Source organism: Copadichromis virginalis, linkage group LG15, assembly GCF_057382275.1.
Source record: "Copadichromis virginalis isolate Kocher_CV1m ecotype Utaka linkage group LG15, C_Virginalis_male_GT1.1, whole genome shotgun sequence".
Lineage (NCBI taxonomy): Eukaryota > Metazoa > Chordata > Actinopteri > Cichliformes > Cichlidae > Copadichromis > Copadichromis virginalis.
In genome coordinates, this window is record NC_140632.1 from 12,916,046 (window position 1) to 12,930,715 (window position 14,670).

At 39.7% G+C, this 14,670-nt stretch overlaps 1 protein-coding gene across 10 annotated transcripts in view; it reads right to left on the reverse strand.

Annotated features, from left to right (window-relative positions):
• otofa (otoferlin a) overlaps positions 1-14,347 on the reverse strand; it is an 88,365-nt gene extending 74,018 nt beyond the window's left edge. For all 10 annotated transcript variants that reach the window (XM_085431990.1, XM_085431983.1, XM_085431988.1 and 7 more), the window contains exons 1-2: positions 13,989-14,347; positions 9,159-9,217 (exon numbers count right to left, since the gene is read on the reverse strand). In XM_085431990.1, the coding sequence (XP_085288116.1) occupies positions 9,159-9,217; positions 13,989-14,070 (141 nt within the window). In that variant the 5' untranslated portion in view covers positions 14,071-14,347. The remainder of the gene's footprint in view (positions 1-9,158; positions 9,218-13,988) is intronic.
• Positions 14,348-14,670: the final 323 nt, after the last annotated feature.

Genomic DNA, 14,670 nt, shown 5'->3' on the forward strand with positions numbered 1-14,670 from the left:
GTTTGTGTACATATTGCTCTTTCATGTTCTCATTCTTGTTGCCTTTTAATTGCACCCAATTACAATTTTGCTTCGACTCGTGCAAATATATGTGTTGGAATGACAATAAAAATCATACTTCCAGCTGAAGTACACTGGTAGTCATTACTAATTGCACTGACTCCCACTACAAAAGGGCAATTTGTGTCCACGCACATGAACATAATACACATTGTCTAATTTTTTGTTGCTTTGCCATGATACTGAGCTGGTAATGTGTGTGTTTGTGTGCGTATGTGTGTGTACAGATGAAACAGCATCTCTGATAAGCCGGTTCTGCTTAGAAACTCGATCTTGTTGAAATCACTGACAGCACTCTGCTTACATGCCCTCCTCATCACCACAAACCTGGGCTCAATTTACTTTTTCCAATTCAACTGTCCATCCCAGTTTTCACTTCCTCTTCAGCTCGTATGTCACTTTCTCTGCATGCTTCAGTGTTTCTACATTGATCTCAGTCTAATTTATAGCATGTGTCAAATACAATGCCATGGCTGAAGACATGGTGACATTAATTCAGTCAGAACAGTTCATTCAACCAGGATTTGTGCATATTTATCAGTGATTGTGGTAGGCTGAAAACATGCTGCAGGAATTCCTGTTAATGCTGTTTTCTGTCTTAAATATTACTGAGCTGACTGTCTTCATTAGTAACACTGAATTGAAAACTGTTACTGAAAATATTACTAGCCCTGCGAGAGACAAGTGGATTGCTCAGTCATGAATTCAAGCCTTCCTTTTCTCTTGAAATTGAATAGCTTTGAAGCCACCTAAGAGAATGTTATCTAGTTAATTCACTAAAGTCTTATTTTGTTGTCAAGCTGGACTCTGATAAAACTGCTCTCCGTTCTCTAGTTTCTGCTGCTGGAAACCAGATGGTGCAGAAATAATTGACCACACACTTGTCAAGTAAAGGGCTTCACAACTCTTTAAAAATAGATGCTCTTGTGCTAAGAGATAGCACTCACGCCTCAAGTAAAAACTTTCTTTTCGCTGAAGTGCAGTTTTTTTGTTCTCCTTCTTTGCAACAACAGAAATCCTTCTCTGTGTTCATTCAGTGCACATTTATCCGATATTTATCTAGATATGTTATATAAAAAATGACAGGTCAGCATCTCAAATCTGAAAAAGAAATCATCTTCTTTGATAATTAACATAAATGTGTTGTGTTATTGCTACAGCGAAGCCATCATAACATACCATAGTATAGTAAATATAAACTGAATCACATGTTTCTGCTTTATGCATTTGCTTAACAAGGAAAAGATCCCTGATTGAGTTCTGGGTACATGAACCCCAGCGGAGATGTAAAAACTCTGCTAAATCAAATATGCAGAGCTACCCCCTATATGTCTGACTTGTGGAGGGTAGCTCTGCAAATCAAACTCCTTCTGCATAGGCTCCCTTGTGGATATAAGAGCAGCTTCTCTTCTAGGTATTCTCTAAGTAAGATACTGGGAGAAAGTTATCACTCAGACATATAGTGAGTGCAATATAAATCAGTTTTTTACAAGGTTAACATTTTAGAAAGTACATGGCGGATGACCGCCATGAGTCTGGTCTGCTGGAGGTTTCTTCCTGTCTATTTTTTCCATCCCACTGTTGCCAAGTACTTGCTCATAGCGGATAAAGTGATTGTTGGGGTTTTCTCTGTATTACTGTAGGGTCTTGACCTTACAACATAAAGTTCCTTGAGGTAGGGCTGCTCACTTAATCGAATTTTAATCACGATTACGATCTGGGCTTTCAACGATCATTAAAAATGACTGAGCCGATTATTAGCCCCTCCCTCGTGCTTTATTCTCGCGCTGCTCTGTGTGGCAAATCGAGCGCACCTCTCTGCATTTCGAACACGCATCACAACAATTAAGAGGACCCGAGGGAAGCTCGGAAATCTCGGAAAGCTAAGCAGAAGTTATTTGGAGAGGAGAGTGACTGCCGTTGGTTGAAAAGAGAGGTAAAAAAAAACTTCAGTGGTGTGGAAACATTATGGATTCGCGGAGTCAGACGTGGATCAAGTAGACATAGTGTGTAAACTTTGCTACGGTGTCATAGCTGCACCACAGAGCAACACTGCAAAGTTCACTAAACATAGATGTTTACATTTTTCATTTATTTTTTTATATTGCAAACATTTGCACACTATTTTATATTATTTTTTAAAGTCATTATTCAATACATTGTTATTGTTAACCCTTTAAATCCCTGTAGAACCGGAACCGCGTAAGCTAGCGCAATAATTTGTTTTGCATATGAAACCGGAGGAGTTGTACTTACATCTTATGCCATCAGCTTGTCCTCGGTCACGGTTTCCTTCCACATATAGCTTTGCAAAAATCTCCAAAATAAAACTATGAAGACACTCAAAATAAATTTCCTGTGGTGGGAAACTATTTTTTGCAACTTTTTTGTATTTAAAGTTTTGAGGGATAAGCCTCTTAAATTTCCCCAAGTAGAAATATATGTAACAAAAAACCAAAAACGATTTTAAATTTTTTTGTAGTTTATTGCACTTTTTTGCAATTAATGTAGTTACTATGGACTTAATGCATACATATTATTAAAATATGGGCTATAACAGTTGTATTGATGTATAGCAACTTGAAATGCTCCCACAAATGGCACTACAGCATGTAAAAAAATATATATATATAAGCTCTGGCGGACTTGGTTCTATGGTAGGTCTTAAAGGGTTAAATAAATATCGTCAAATAATCGAGATCTCAATTTCAGTGAAAATAATCGTGATTATCATTTTTGCCATAATCGAGCAGCCCTAGCTTGAGGCAACTTTTCTTGGTATTTGCTGCTATATGAATAAAATTGAACTGAATTTAATTGAATTTCTCAAGGCAAACCTTGCAAACAACCCATATTTGTTCATTAACTTCATTATTCAACATGCTAACTGAGACTAGAGTCGCGCTTGGGTTTCTTGCCAATTCTCTGACCATTGCTGGGTCTGAACTTGTTGTTAATTTGCTGAAACAACCACTCCTGGGAACATAGTGGCATTGTGTTGACACACAGCTGATGAACTCACATTTGTTGATTATCTGTTAATCAAGTGCATTTGATCAGCAGCATCTGAAAGCTACTAACCCTCCTAAATTCTGTGAAAACAGTAAAAGTATCCAAACTGTCCTATAAAAACTCTCTTTTTTACACAGCTGTTACTATACAGTTGTTATTAAAGAAAATTATGTTTCTGTGTTGACCTACACTTCTTTAAACCGGTAGTTTTATAATTCATTCATAGAAAACCAGTATGAATAAATAATGTAATGCATAAATCACACTCAAAACAAAATCTTGGGATTATCTTCTACATAATAATTTGCACCTATGCATTTTATTTCCTTTATTTTCATTGCTCAAATTTCCACTTTACCTTCCCTCCAGCTCTATACCAGCAAAGAAAATATTCTGCTAAGGTCATCATTTATTCAGTATACCGAGAGTTGGGAAAGCTCCTCCCTGGAGCAATGCTGAATCTTAAAACCCGGTGAAGTTTATTATCTATTTTTAGCATCAGCAGTATTCCAGCTTGTGTCTGCTCCTCTGGAAACTACTTCTACTCAATACTGGTGGTCAAGTGTTCAAGTGAAGCAGCACTGAAATGTGATCTCCAGAGGTGGATCACAGTGAATCCTTCAACTTATGTTTTAAGAGTCTTTTATGCTCAGGTGACTTACAGTATATGAACGTAGTATAGCGTATATTAGTTTAAAAACCTCACCCTGACAGTGATACGTTCCACTCTCATATAACAAATAGGCCTTACTTGAATACTGGCTTCCCAAACATGATTATCTATGAGCAGTAGGAAGTAGCTTGGACGTAAACTCACTGAGGTCTCCTCCTGCTCACTTTGATGAACCACAATATGCCAGCAAATTCATAGGACTGGTCAGGCTGACCAGAATTTTAGCTGAGACTGAATACAGCTGCCATTTCAGCAAACTATGAATCATATTTGTCATGGTCCTGCGACCATGACTCAGTGACTTTATGTTTATGTTCTTTATTGTTATTACTTTCATTATTATTCATGGCTGTTTTGGGATGGTTTGTGTTTGGGATTTTAGACACTGGGTTCTGGGTTTGTGCTCCCTCTGTTGGTCCCTGGTGTTAGTGTTCCCCTGTCTCGTCAGGTTAATCAGGTCCAGCTGTTTCCCCCACCTGTGTGTGATTTCCCAGTGTCTCTTTGTGTACTTATAGTGTGTGATTTCCTCTGCTCCTCGTCGCGTCGTCTGTGTTCATACCTGGTGTAATCCCCTGCGTGCTCCCTTCATGCTCAGGTTTGCTATTTCTTTGTGTAGTTTCTCCCAGTTAGTTCATCCTTAGTTCTGTTTTACCATCCCCACTTTATATTGGATATTATCAATAAATCACCCTCACAACTGAATAAGTGCTGCGTTTTGAGTCCTCCTTCCGCTCTCCACACGGTCGCTGCCCCGGACCGTGACAATATTAACTGACAGGAAAGATGAGAATAGTGTGATTTTATTTATAAAAGCAAATGCTCACAAACTGAGGAGGCTAGTAGATAAATATATCAGAATTTAAGGAAGATGTTGGAGTTTGTTCACCTGCACTTCTGCTAATAACCAGCATGAACTCCTCTGACTGCAAGGAAAAGTCAGAATGCCTATAAAAGTGGATGGCCCGATTGGTTTATATCCTCAGTCACAAGTTTCACGTCTTCTTCAATAAACCATGATGTTCCCTTTGAAAACTATGGTGTGAACAGAACACTTTATAGCCTGGTTCCCATGTGGTTGACAAGTTGCCGCTGTCTGAGCTTGCAGTGTCCTCACATTCTCACTCAGACCTCCTCTAGCTTGTGATGTCTATAAAACATGTCGACAGCCAAACTGTCACGGCTGGCGGAGGGAGCCGTGTGGTGTGGAGGAAAAGGAGGACCCAAAATGCAGCAAACTGATGATACGAGTGACGTTTATTTTCAAAGGTGGCAGTGGCAAAAAACAGGCAACGAAGCATGAGTAATGACAAACCTAAACTGGGAGAAACTAAAGATCAAACCTGAAATCTTACAAAACGGAGAGCGGAGCAGAGAGACGCAGACCAATGACCAGGATACCAAGAAACACAGATGAATGCAGAGATACACGGAGGAACGCAGACGAGCCGACAACGAACACAGACCGACACCCACTAAATATACACACACAAGGTAATCAGGTAATCACACGCAGGAGGGAAGAACAGCTGAACCTAATACACATGAGGACCGGAGGAGACAAGCTGAACACAATAACAACAGACACAGACCTTCAGAACAGAACAGGAAATCCAGAACACGAGCCTTCAAAATAAAACAGGAACAGACTGATGTACAACACAACACGGGGACATGAACAGAGCACCAAGGACAGACACAGGTAGGGCTGACAATACACCAAACTTCAGGTTAACCCCTAAACTAATACAAATCAGAATAAACACAAAACGCTGGGTCAACGACCCAGGACGATGACACAAACTGCCAAACTCGAGGCTTCAACACAGTCATCCGCAAGAACGGCGTCAGCGGTTGCTGCCATTCTTTAAGTGTAGTTTGTAGAAAGTGTGAATAATATGGGGTCATTCTGGGATTTTATCAGTAAGGAAAATACAGAAAAAACACAGACAGTAAGTACAAATTCTGAAAAAACACTTAGAATCATAGGAAATTACTGGAAGCTGTTGCAAAATGAATCTTCTAATGCCCTTCTGTTATTTGTATGCTATCTATAGTGCATGGTTCAAATCTCTTGACATCTTGTTTGAAAACTTAAAATTGTTATATCTGCAGGGCCAAAACTGAACTCTGTGGCGATGTGCAGTGCATGCAGGACTCTCTGTTCTTTGCTCTGCTTGTGTCTAACTAGTCAGGGGGAAGCCCTGGTGCTCTGCAGCTAAAAGCCCCACCATATAATGAATAATGAATTCCCCATCCAGTCTATCCGAATACTAGTTCAAAGGCATCTATCGTTATGCATGGACCGGCATCAAGCCACACAGCTCTATGCTAATGGCCCTTAACTCCAGGGGCTGGACAGAGCCTACTGAGCCATGCAAATGTTTTACTGCTAAGGTTGAAGAAGACAACGATGGGGATGTGATGAGGACCCAGGGGCTGGGGGAAAAATGTACGCCTGGCCACCAGCAGCACACAACACTGCAACATTTTCACACAGGCACACATTCACACAGGCTCGGAAACTACTGTAAGCGCAATTCATCCCATAGAAAGCTTGATCGTGTTATTGATGCTGAGTGACACTAACTACCTCCCCAGTACTCCGAGACTGAGATGTGAGAATTGGGAGAGGTTGTCATAAGAAATCACATTTCAGCCTCACCACTTAGTTGATACCAGTTATATGCAGAGTCAAAGATATTTTGGGATTCATTTGTCTGGTTTTCTTCTTTTTAATCTTACATCATGATACAAAAAACAATGCTGCCTCTGCAGGGACTGTACACATAAAGCGCGTGTCTGTGATTGTGTGTGTGTGAGTCTGTGTGTGTTTGTGGGTGTGCCTGTGTGACTAGGCTAAGTTTGTACAGTCATTTCAGCATTTTCCTGATTAGACTGAAAACAAAAGCCCCTGTTATCAGGGAAGGAAGCAGCACTCTGCTTGTGAGCCATCAAACGAAGAACATTTTTCTCTGTTAAAACCAGCAGCTTAAAATGAGAAAAAAACAGAAAGCCTGATGTAAAACCTCCTCTGGGAAGGTACTGTATATATTTGAGAGTGCTTTCCTGTTTGTTTTTCATTTTTCATTCCTTATCCCCTACCTCTGTTCTGTCTCTTTGGCTTCTGCTCTGTGTGGATTTCCTACTGCACTTCGCTCTTGATCCCTTGGCCTTCATTTCTTTCTTATTTCCCCTCTCTGCTCCTTTACACGAGTCTACATTTGAATTCATCATAATGCTGGTTTCACAGTGTGATGGAAGCTTGCAGAAATAGTATTGGGAATATTTCCCAGAATTTCAAAGCAACCAAAATCAGAGACTTACCAACCACCACCCGAGGGATGCAGGTAAATCCTTTGGGTTTTCAAAGAGACGCTCAGAGCAATGCAGCTGCTCAGAATAATGCAATTTACTAGATTTAAAGTAAAACAGTGAAACCTTCTTTTACAAATGAAAGAAACCTCTAAGTCGGAAAGAAGGGCTTTTTAAGGAACCACCTTTTTCCTAACTAAAGCAGTGGAGCATGAAATGCCCAGTTTAATTGCAACACTGTTCAACACTGCCTCGCCTCTCTAACCTTGATAGACCATAAGCGAACAGAAGAGGATGATTAAAAGCCACTTGGTGAGATGTCAGCCATGTGCAGGGAAGAGCCACTCACGAATGGTTGCTAATTTTTGAATCAGAACAGTAATGAGGTGTTAAAGCAAGATCCTTCAGCCTAGAGCTTAGCATTGGCATGCTGGGAGTTATCTAAGTGTCTGCATGAGCATTAAGAAATTACAACAGTGGGGTCTTGGTGGCCCATTTCTATATAAGCCTTACGGATACCGACTACAGAATGGAGGGAGCAGTTGTCAGCCACCGCCTGTGCATGAATGACATCAAGCTGTATGTCAAGAGTGAACGAGACATCGATTCACTGATCCACACCACCAGGATATTCAGTAATGGTATTGGAATGTCATTCGGACTGGAGAAATGTTGCCGGATGATAACAAAAAGAGGGAATTTAGTCAGAACTGAGGGGACTGAACTACCAGAAGGCAACATTGCAGACATAGAGGACAGCTACAAGTACCTGGGGTTCCCACAGGCAAATGGGAACCATGAAGAGGTCGCTAGAAAAGCTGCAACCACCAAGTACCTGCAGAGCCCTCTAGTAGAGGACCCGAGCTTGAAGGACAGACCATAGTAGTGTATTTTGTGTGTTTGCTCAATAAATCGCTGCACCCTTTTGCCATTGTCCTAGCAAAATATAAACAAGCGAAGGGTGGCTCAAGACTTTTGCACAGTATTCAGTATTTACAGAGTGAATGAAATTTCCCCTCCAGCAGCTGAGTGGCTATTAATAAATATGCTTGAACTCTTTAACTGGATACTTTTGAATATGCAATTATTCAGCTTTTGGATGAAACTGATTCACTAAATGTTGGGCTTGATGTTCAACCATATGTGCAGCCACCTTTCCTGTGACTCTGCTATTCCTTCATATCTGTTTACTTCAACACACTCATGGTAGAGGATCACAAAGGAAATTCCTATTCAGGTCATGGACTGTATTGGGTATAGATACAGAAACACACAAAATATCCCCTACCTCTGTTCTGTCTCTTTGGATTTTTCTCTGTGTGGATTTCCTACTGCACTTCGCTCTTGATCCCTTGGCCTTCATTTCTTTCTTATAACTGTACTTTTTGATGTACATTTGTATTGCTAACAGTTTTCCTCTGAGGCATCTCCATTTACAGTATTCAACTGCATTCTTAAAGGAAGTGGTATTACTGAACAATAGATCCTCTATTTTTAGAGCAGTTTCTTACACTCTGTGCATGTACATTGCTTCACGTTGTATTCACCTTTTATTTGCACTCTGTATGCTGGTATAGAGTCAAGCACTTTGTCCATCTTTTCTCTACACCAGGATTTTCAAAGTACAAAAAAGGGCAAAATTTCTATCTATGTCACCCGACATTCATTTGGCATCTTTTGGGGGATAACGTTCTTACTCACGAACACAGCAGGCTTGTACACTTGTACTGAATACAGTGAGAATAACTCAGCTGAATCACTTAATTCAAGTAAAGGCTAGCATCCTTAAAGTGTGCCAGAATTTATTTGAATTAAATAAAGATTTTGTTAAACAGCTGTCAATGTTTTGGATAAAACTGTTTTTAAAGATATTAACATCAAATGACTAATAAACAACACAGAGCCTTATTCCTGTAAATGTAAAATCTTACAGTGATCATTTCAGTGATTACCAGCAATGTGTCTTTTTTCACCTTTTCCACCTCAATTCAATAACAGAACCTGCAGCCAGTGAAATCAGCCAATTCTGGATTCTTAATAATTGCTGATTGGTCACCATTGACACAGGTTATTGTATGACAAATCAAATAAAGATACTGACCTCATTAAAGTGTGCCACCTCCTCACAGTTCTCTGCTACACGACTGTAGAAGGACAGACCTGAAAAATAAGGAGGAATTTAGTCATTAAAACCTGGTTCAGTAACACCATTGTGCCTGCTGTCATCCCACTTTGAGTGGGTGGGCTCACTGCATGGGGCACGTACAAAGCACGAGAAAGAGCAGTCAGTTGGTGTTTACTTAGAGCTGCATTAATTATGAAACAATTTAGTTTTAAGACTTTATCCAAAGTAGCAAGCAGGTAAGTGATTATTGAAGCTCTGTGCACTGTGATGTGGTTTTTTTGTTTTTTTTTTTGTAGCCACAGGACTTGGCGTTGACCATAAACTCCCCTGTATACCAAAGTATTCTAGAGTGAAATGTTTTAAATATGTTTCCTGTGTTGGAGATGCAACAGGACAATGATCCAGCAGCAAATCTACAGCAGAATGGCTGAAAAAGAAAATAATCAAGATATAATCTAAACCTGGACCTTAGGAGACCTCTGCATAAACAAATCCAAACTGAAGCAGCATTGTAAAGAAAAGTGGGAAAACATTCCTTCTCAACAATGTGAAAGACTGATAGTCATACAGAAAAAAATAATTTCAAGTTATAATTGCTTAAGGTGGTTCTACAAGTGACTTAATTGTCCAATGCAGGTTAGCAACCTGAATCCATCAGTTCACTGAGACGTTTATTAAAGTGAAAATGGGGTGACATAAAATCAGCCTACTCATCTCATAAAGAGCTGCGAAAAGACAAATGATACTTTAAGTACCTGACAAATGTAAATATGAAACAGCTGTGTGGAGTCGCCAGAGGCAGAAAAGAAATGCAGACAATTAAATGACTACGGTGTGGCTCACTGTGCGACACAGAGAGACTGCAGAAGAATGTAAAAAATATAAATTAAAATCATATTTTTCCATTATTAGAGCTAAAAGTATGTGTGTCAGCCAATGAAAGCTGTTGTCTACTCAGAGTTTATATTGGGAAAGGAACCTTTCATTGAACAGTAACCTGACTCACTCATGCGTCCTGGTTGTTGTGCTCACCTGGTTGCTTTGTGATGCTTATGAATGGTCCTGCACCACAGTGTGCATTCTGCTTTGTTCTGATAGTTTGCTTTGTGCATCTGAGCCTTTATGAAGCTCTGTTGATGTCTATTTGTGTGCTTGTGGGCACATCAGCTGCCATACACAGGGAGACACACAAACGCATACAGACACCTACAATGTTAATTACAGTCCCTGTCAGTTTGGCTGTAATAATGAGGGTAAATGGAGTAAATACATTGTGCCAGGCTCAGATATTTTAGATATTATAAGTGCAGAAAGTATCTTTTCACACATTCAAAAGCACAAAACCTTCAGGTTTTAAAGATGTCATGCTTGACGTAAGCTTATCGTTATAATTTTACCAATGCACAAATATGACTCTAGTTTATAATCCCACTTCCAAGTGTTCCTGTCTCTCTTTGCCTTCACTCCTACACTCTCTTGAACCTTATAAATCCCCCAAACCTTTGAATTTTATTTCAGAAAATAAACACCACTTCAGTGTCAGAGAGGGAGAGAGACAATATTCCTCCTACATTATTGAAAAGAGCGGCACTGCTGTCATACCAGTGTTTTCATCCAACTAGATGTGGGCTTAGAAAAGCAGACCATGTGACACTTATGTAAGGTGCTCCACACCAAACTAAAACAACATTCTGCTAATCGGTGTGGCTTTTGGCCTTGATGAAACAGTCAAAGATAAAGAGTTAAAGAGCTGCTATGAAAGACCTGAGGTGAAAGAAAGAAAAGGAACAGAGAGTCATTTTTTGTTATCTCAAGCAGATAGATGAAAATTAAAAGAGAGAAAGATGGAGAACACTGTGTAAGTCTGAAACCCACATGAATGAAGAGGGTGCAGAGGTGCATTTAAGGCTTTCTTAAGTTTTTGCAAGAATGTGGTTAAAGCAGAAAACTAGAGTGTTGAGTAGAAACATGGAAACATTTGTTTATTTTTATGTATTTTAATCTCTGCAGTTAATTTTACCTTATTTCCTGGTGCATTAGGGGGCAGTAAGTGGTATTACAAGCTGAATAGGTGCCCTAATTTAAAAAGTAAACATACCAAGTGTCTGTTTGCAGAATAAAGTGCTACACAGAGAAAAGGAATTTTAAAAATATCCGCAGGATACAAGAAATTGCCCCAAGCTCTGTTCCTGTCCTGTGAATCAGGAAGACTCTGAGTAATAAAAAGAACAAACAAACTGTCTAAGCAGCTGTGTTAAGTGCCTAGAGGTTAAAGAGAAGTTTGATAAGTGCCAACGTAGAGGAAGACAGCCTGGGTGAATGAACTGAAAATTAATATTGTAAAGCACAGAGATAAGGTTTCATTAATTCTTGCATAGAGTATGGCTCTGTATCGCTGCAGGCTACTCAGAAGAGGAGCAACAACAGCCGAAGTGCAGCTCTCTGATAAAGCCAAGAGCTGCCGATCACACAACCAGAATTCATCAACGACTTGTCGGGAAATCAATTACATTTTGAAGACCCTCCTTTGAAGGGACTTGACTTGATTTATTGTTTCTGACAGCAAATAATAACAACCAGATAAAGTTAGATCAGAGATAGAACATCACGTCGCATTTAATCCATTTTTATTAGCTGTCTTTATTGCACTGGCTTGAAGCTTTTTTATTACACCTTTCCCCCCTTCCAGAGATATCATGTTGATTCAGCTTCGGGGTGGTTATAGGACTCTTCTGACTTACAAAAATTAAGCATCTGATGATAACAAAATACCTCAAAAATAGAGACATTAAAAGACCTTTGGTCAGTAATTGCTGATTTCTGTAAGCAGCAAAGGGTTGACAAAAATGCATCTGATATTTTACATATTCATACTTATACACTTATAGATGCTAGATAACAAGGCAGAAAGCTGGGGTACAAAGAAATGCCAGAATAATGACTGAATGAGTTTCTTACACCAGACACCCTAAAAAGAGAGATAAACTGAAGCTGTTCTGTAATTAAAAATGGCCCCAAACTCCTCCTGAACTTAGTGCAGGTCTGATACACAGCTACACAAAGCACCAAAGCACTTATTTCCCTGGCAGACCGCTTCCTCTCCAGACAGGAAACGTTTTAAACTCTAAGTGCTCAGGAAACTCCACTGACAGCCTAAACCAAAAACCCACGGCGCCGGAGGATATGTGGGGATACAAGGCTGATTAAGACACTGTGATTAACACACAAATTTGGGAAGTATTTAAAAGATTATTATTTAGCTCAAATAAATGAATAATTAAACTTAAATGCGCTGGAAGAATGGAGAAGAAATTGTGAGTCTGAGATAAAATGACAAGATTTAAAAATGGAAATGAAATTTCCCCTCCAGCAGCTGAGTGGCTATTAATAAATATGCTTGAACTCTTTTACTGGATAATTTTGAATATGCAATTATTCAGCTTTTGGATGAAACTGATTCACTAAATGTTGGGCTTGATGTTCAACCATACGTGCAGCCACCTTTCCTGTGACTCTGCTATTCCTTCATATCTGTTTACTTCAACAAACTCATGGTAGAGGATCACAAAGGAAATTCCTATTCAGGTCATGGACTGTATTGGGTATAGATACAGAAACACACAAAATTTTCTTGAAATTTTTAAAACATTATACATGAATGAAGTGGAGCTACTCTGCTGACAGATGGACTTTTGAGGAAAGAGCGGACGATCCAGTCACTGACTGTGAAGGCACGGTTCATAGAATATCCAGACCCTGGTGCAATCACTGCAGCACAGACCACTGCACTAGAAGTTATCCTTTTTTTCCCCCAACATACACACACACACACACACACACACACACACACACGCACACACACACACCAAGAGGAAAGGAGGCAGCAGTGCACTTGTAACATCTTCTCCAATTGTGATGCTGCATTGATTTCAACAGGGACTGAGCACCTGTCAGTGGACTGATCACTGTCCAGGGTGCTGAAAAACACACCGCTCCTCCTTCCTGTCTCGGTTTCTTTCACATTATTTTGCTCACACACACAGCACACGGAAAGCAAACGATAAGAACGTGAAACACATGAATAAATCAACTAAACCCTTTTTTCCACAACTCACTTCGTCTTCTCATCTCCTCTGAGAGAGAATGCAAGGTCGTGGCTACAATTCTGACTCTTAGATTTGAGTGAATTGGTTAGTACTCCAAAGATCTTACACAGAACATTCCCAAAGCTCCATCTTTAGCCACATCTTTAGCAATCGACGCCATCAGCTTAGTCTAAACTGGCCTCTTAAACACATTGTTCTAGTAAGTTGAAAGAAAGTAAATAAAATAACTGAAAATCAGTGATGGGAAATCGATGTTTCAGGGATGCCAAGATTGGTGTTTTTTCCTCTTTTATGATACACTTAAAAATAGAAGAGATAAAAGCTTTGAATTTACATTCACCATTCTTGGCAGAAATGGTATTAATTTTTGTAGTACTTTACATGATGTATATAACATATAAAGGAAAAAAGACAGAATTTAATTTATCAGTTTGTTTTTTTTACCATATTAACGAACATAATGAAATAAAACGTAAGACTTGGATACTCGATCTCTCTTTGTGATATAGACCAGTTATTCTGTTTTGCCTGCAACTAAACTCTTTTTCTCGCTCTTCCAACTTTTTTATGCAGCGGCTGACTGGCTCTCATCACATTGTGTAACGAAACGCAAATCAGGGCACAGCACACAGCGCGATCAGGTTTCCAAACACACACGGCTTCAAAGAATAATTAAAAAAATATACATATATATCCTTACCCCTGAATGTAACTTTGGCGATCTTGTCACCTTTCCCTCGCAGGTGAGCGACCGTCTTCAGGTGAACCATTAAAGCCATCATTAGTCCAGTCTGGTGGGGGCGGGAGTAATTTTACTCCACACAGATAAAACTTGAATCGATTTGGTGCAATCTGCGTTTAATGATGTCTTGGTGAGCCTTTCTTTGCGGGCTGGTGGACCCAAAAATCGCTTTCTATCCGGGCAACATGAATACTTTACGTGCGTTTCTTTAAACGAAAGAAAGAAAACAAACAAAAAATCCAAAACCCAAAAATGAATTAATCACAGGCTCCAGTTAACATTTCCTCCTACTCCGTGGCTGCTGGGTCTATCGCACATCTCTGAGCTGGCTCTTGGTTTTACTCTGCTCGTTGCGCAGGAAGGGCGGGGGTGGGCTTCAACTACAGAGAGATGATGCTCTAATTGCGGGGGGACAAAACAAAACAAAAAAACACAGACCAGGCTTGGGATTCGGATGAAAATCCTACCGCTGTTTGAGAGACATTTTTAATAAAAACGCTTAGCCATGAATCTAGACCTACTGTACTTCATGCATTTTACTTTGAAATAAAAAGATGATCTTGTTACAATAAACTACAAACGGTTTGCTGCCACGCCCACATTATACTGCAACTCCCCGATCCCTTTAGTATAGCTGTGG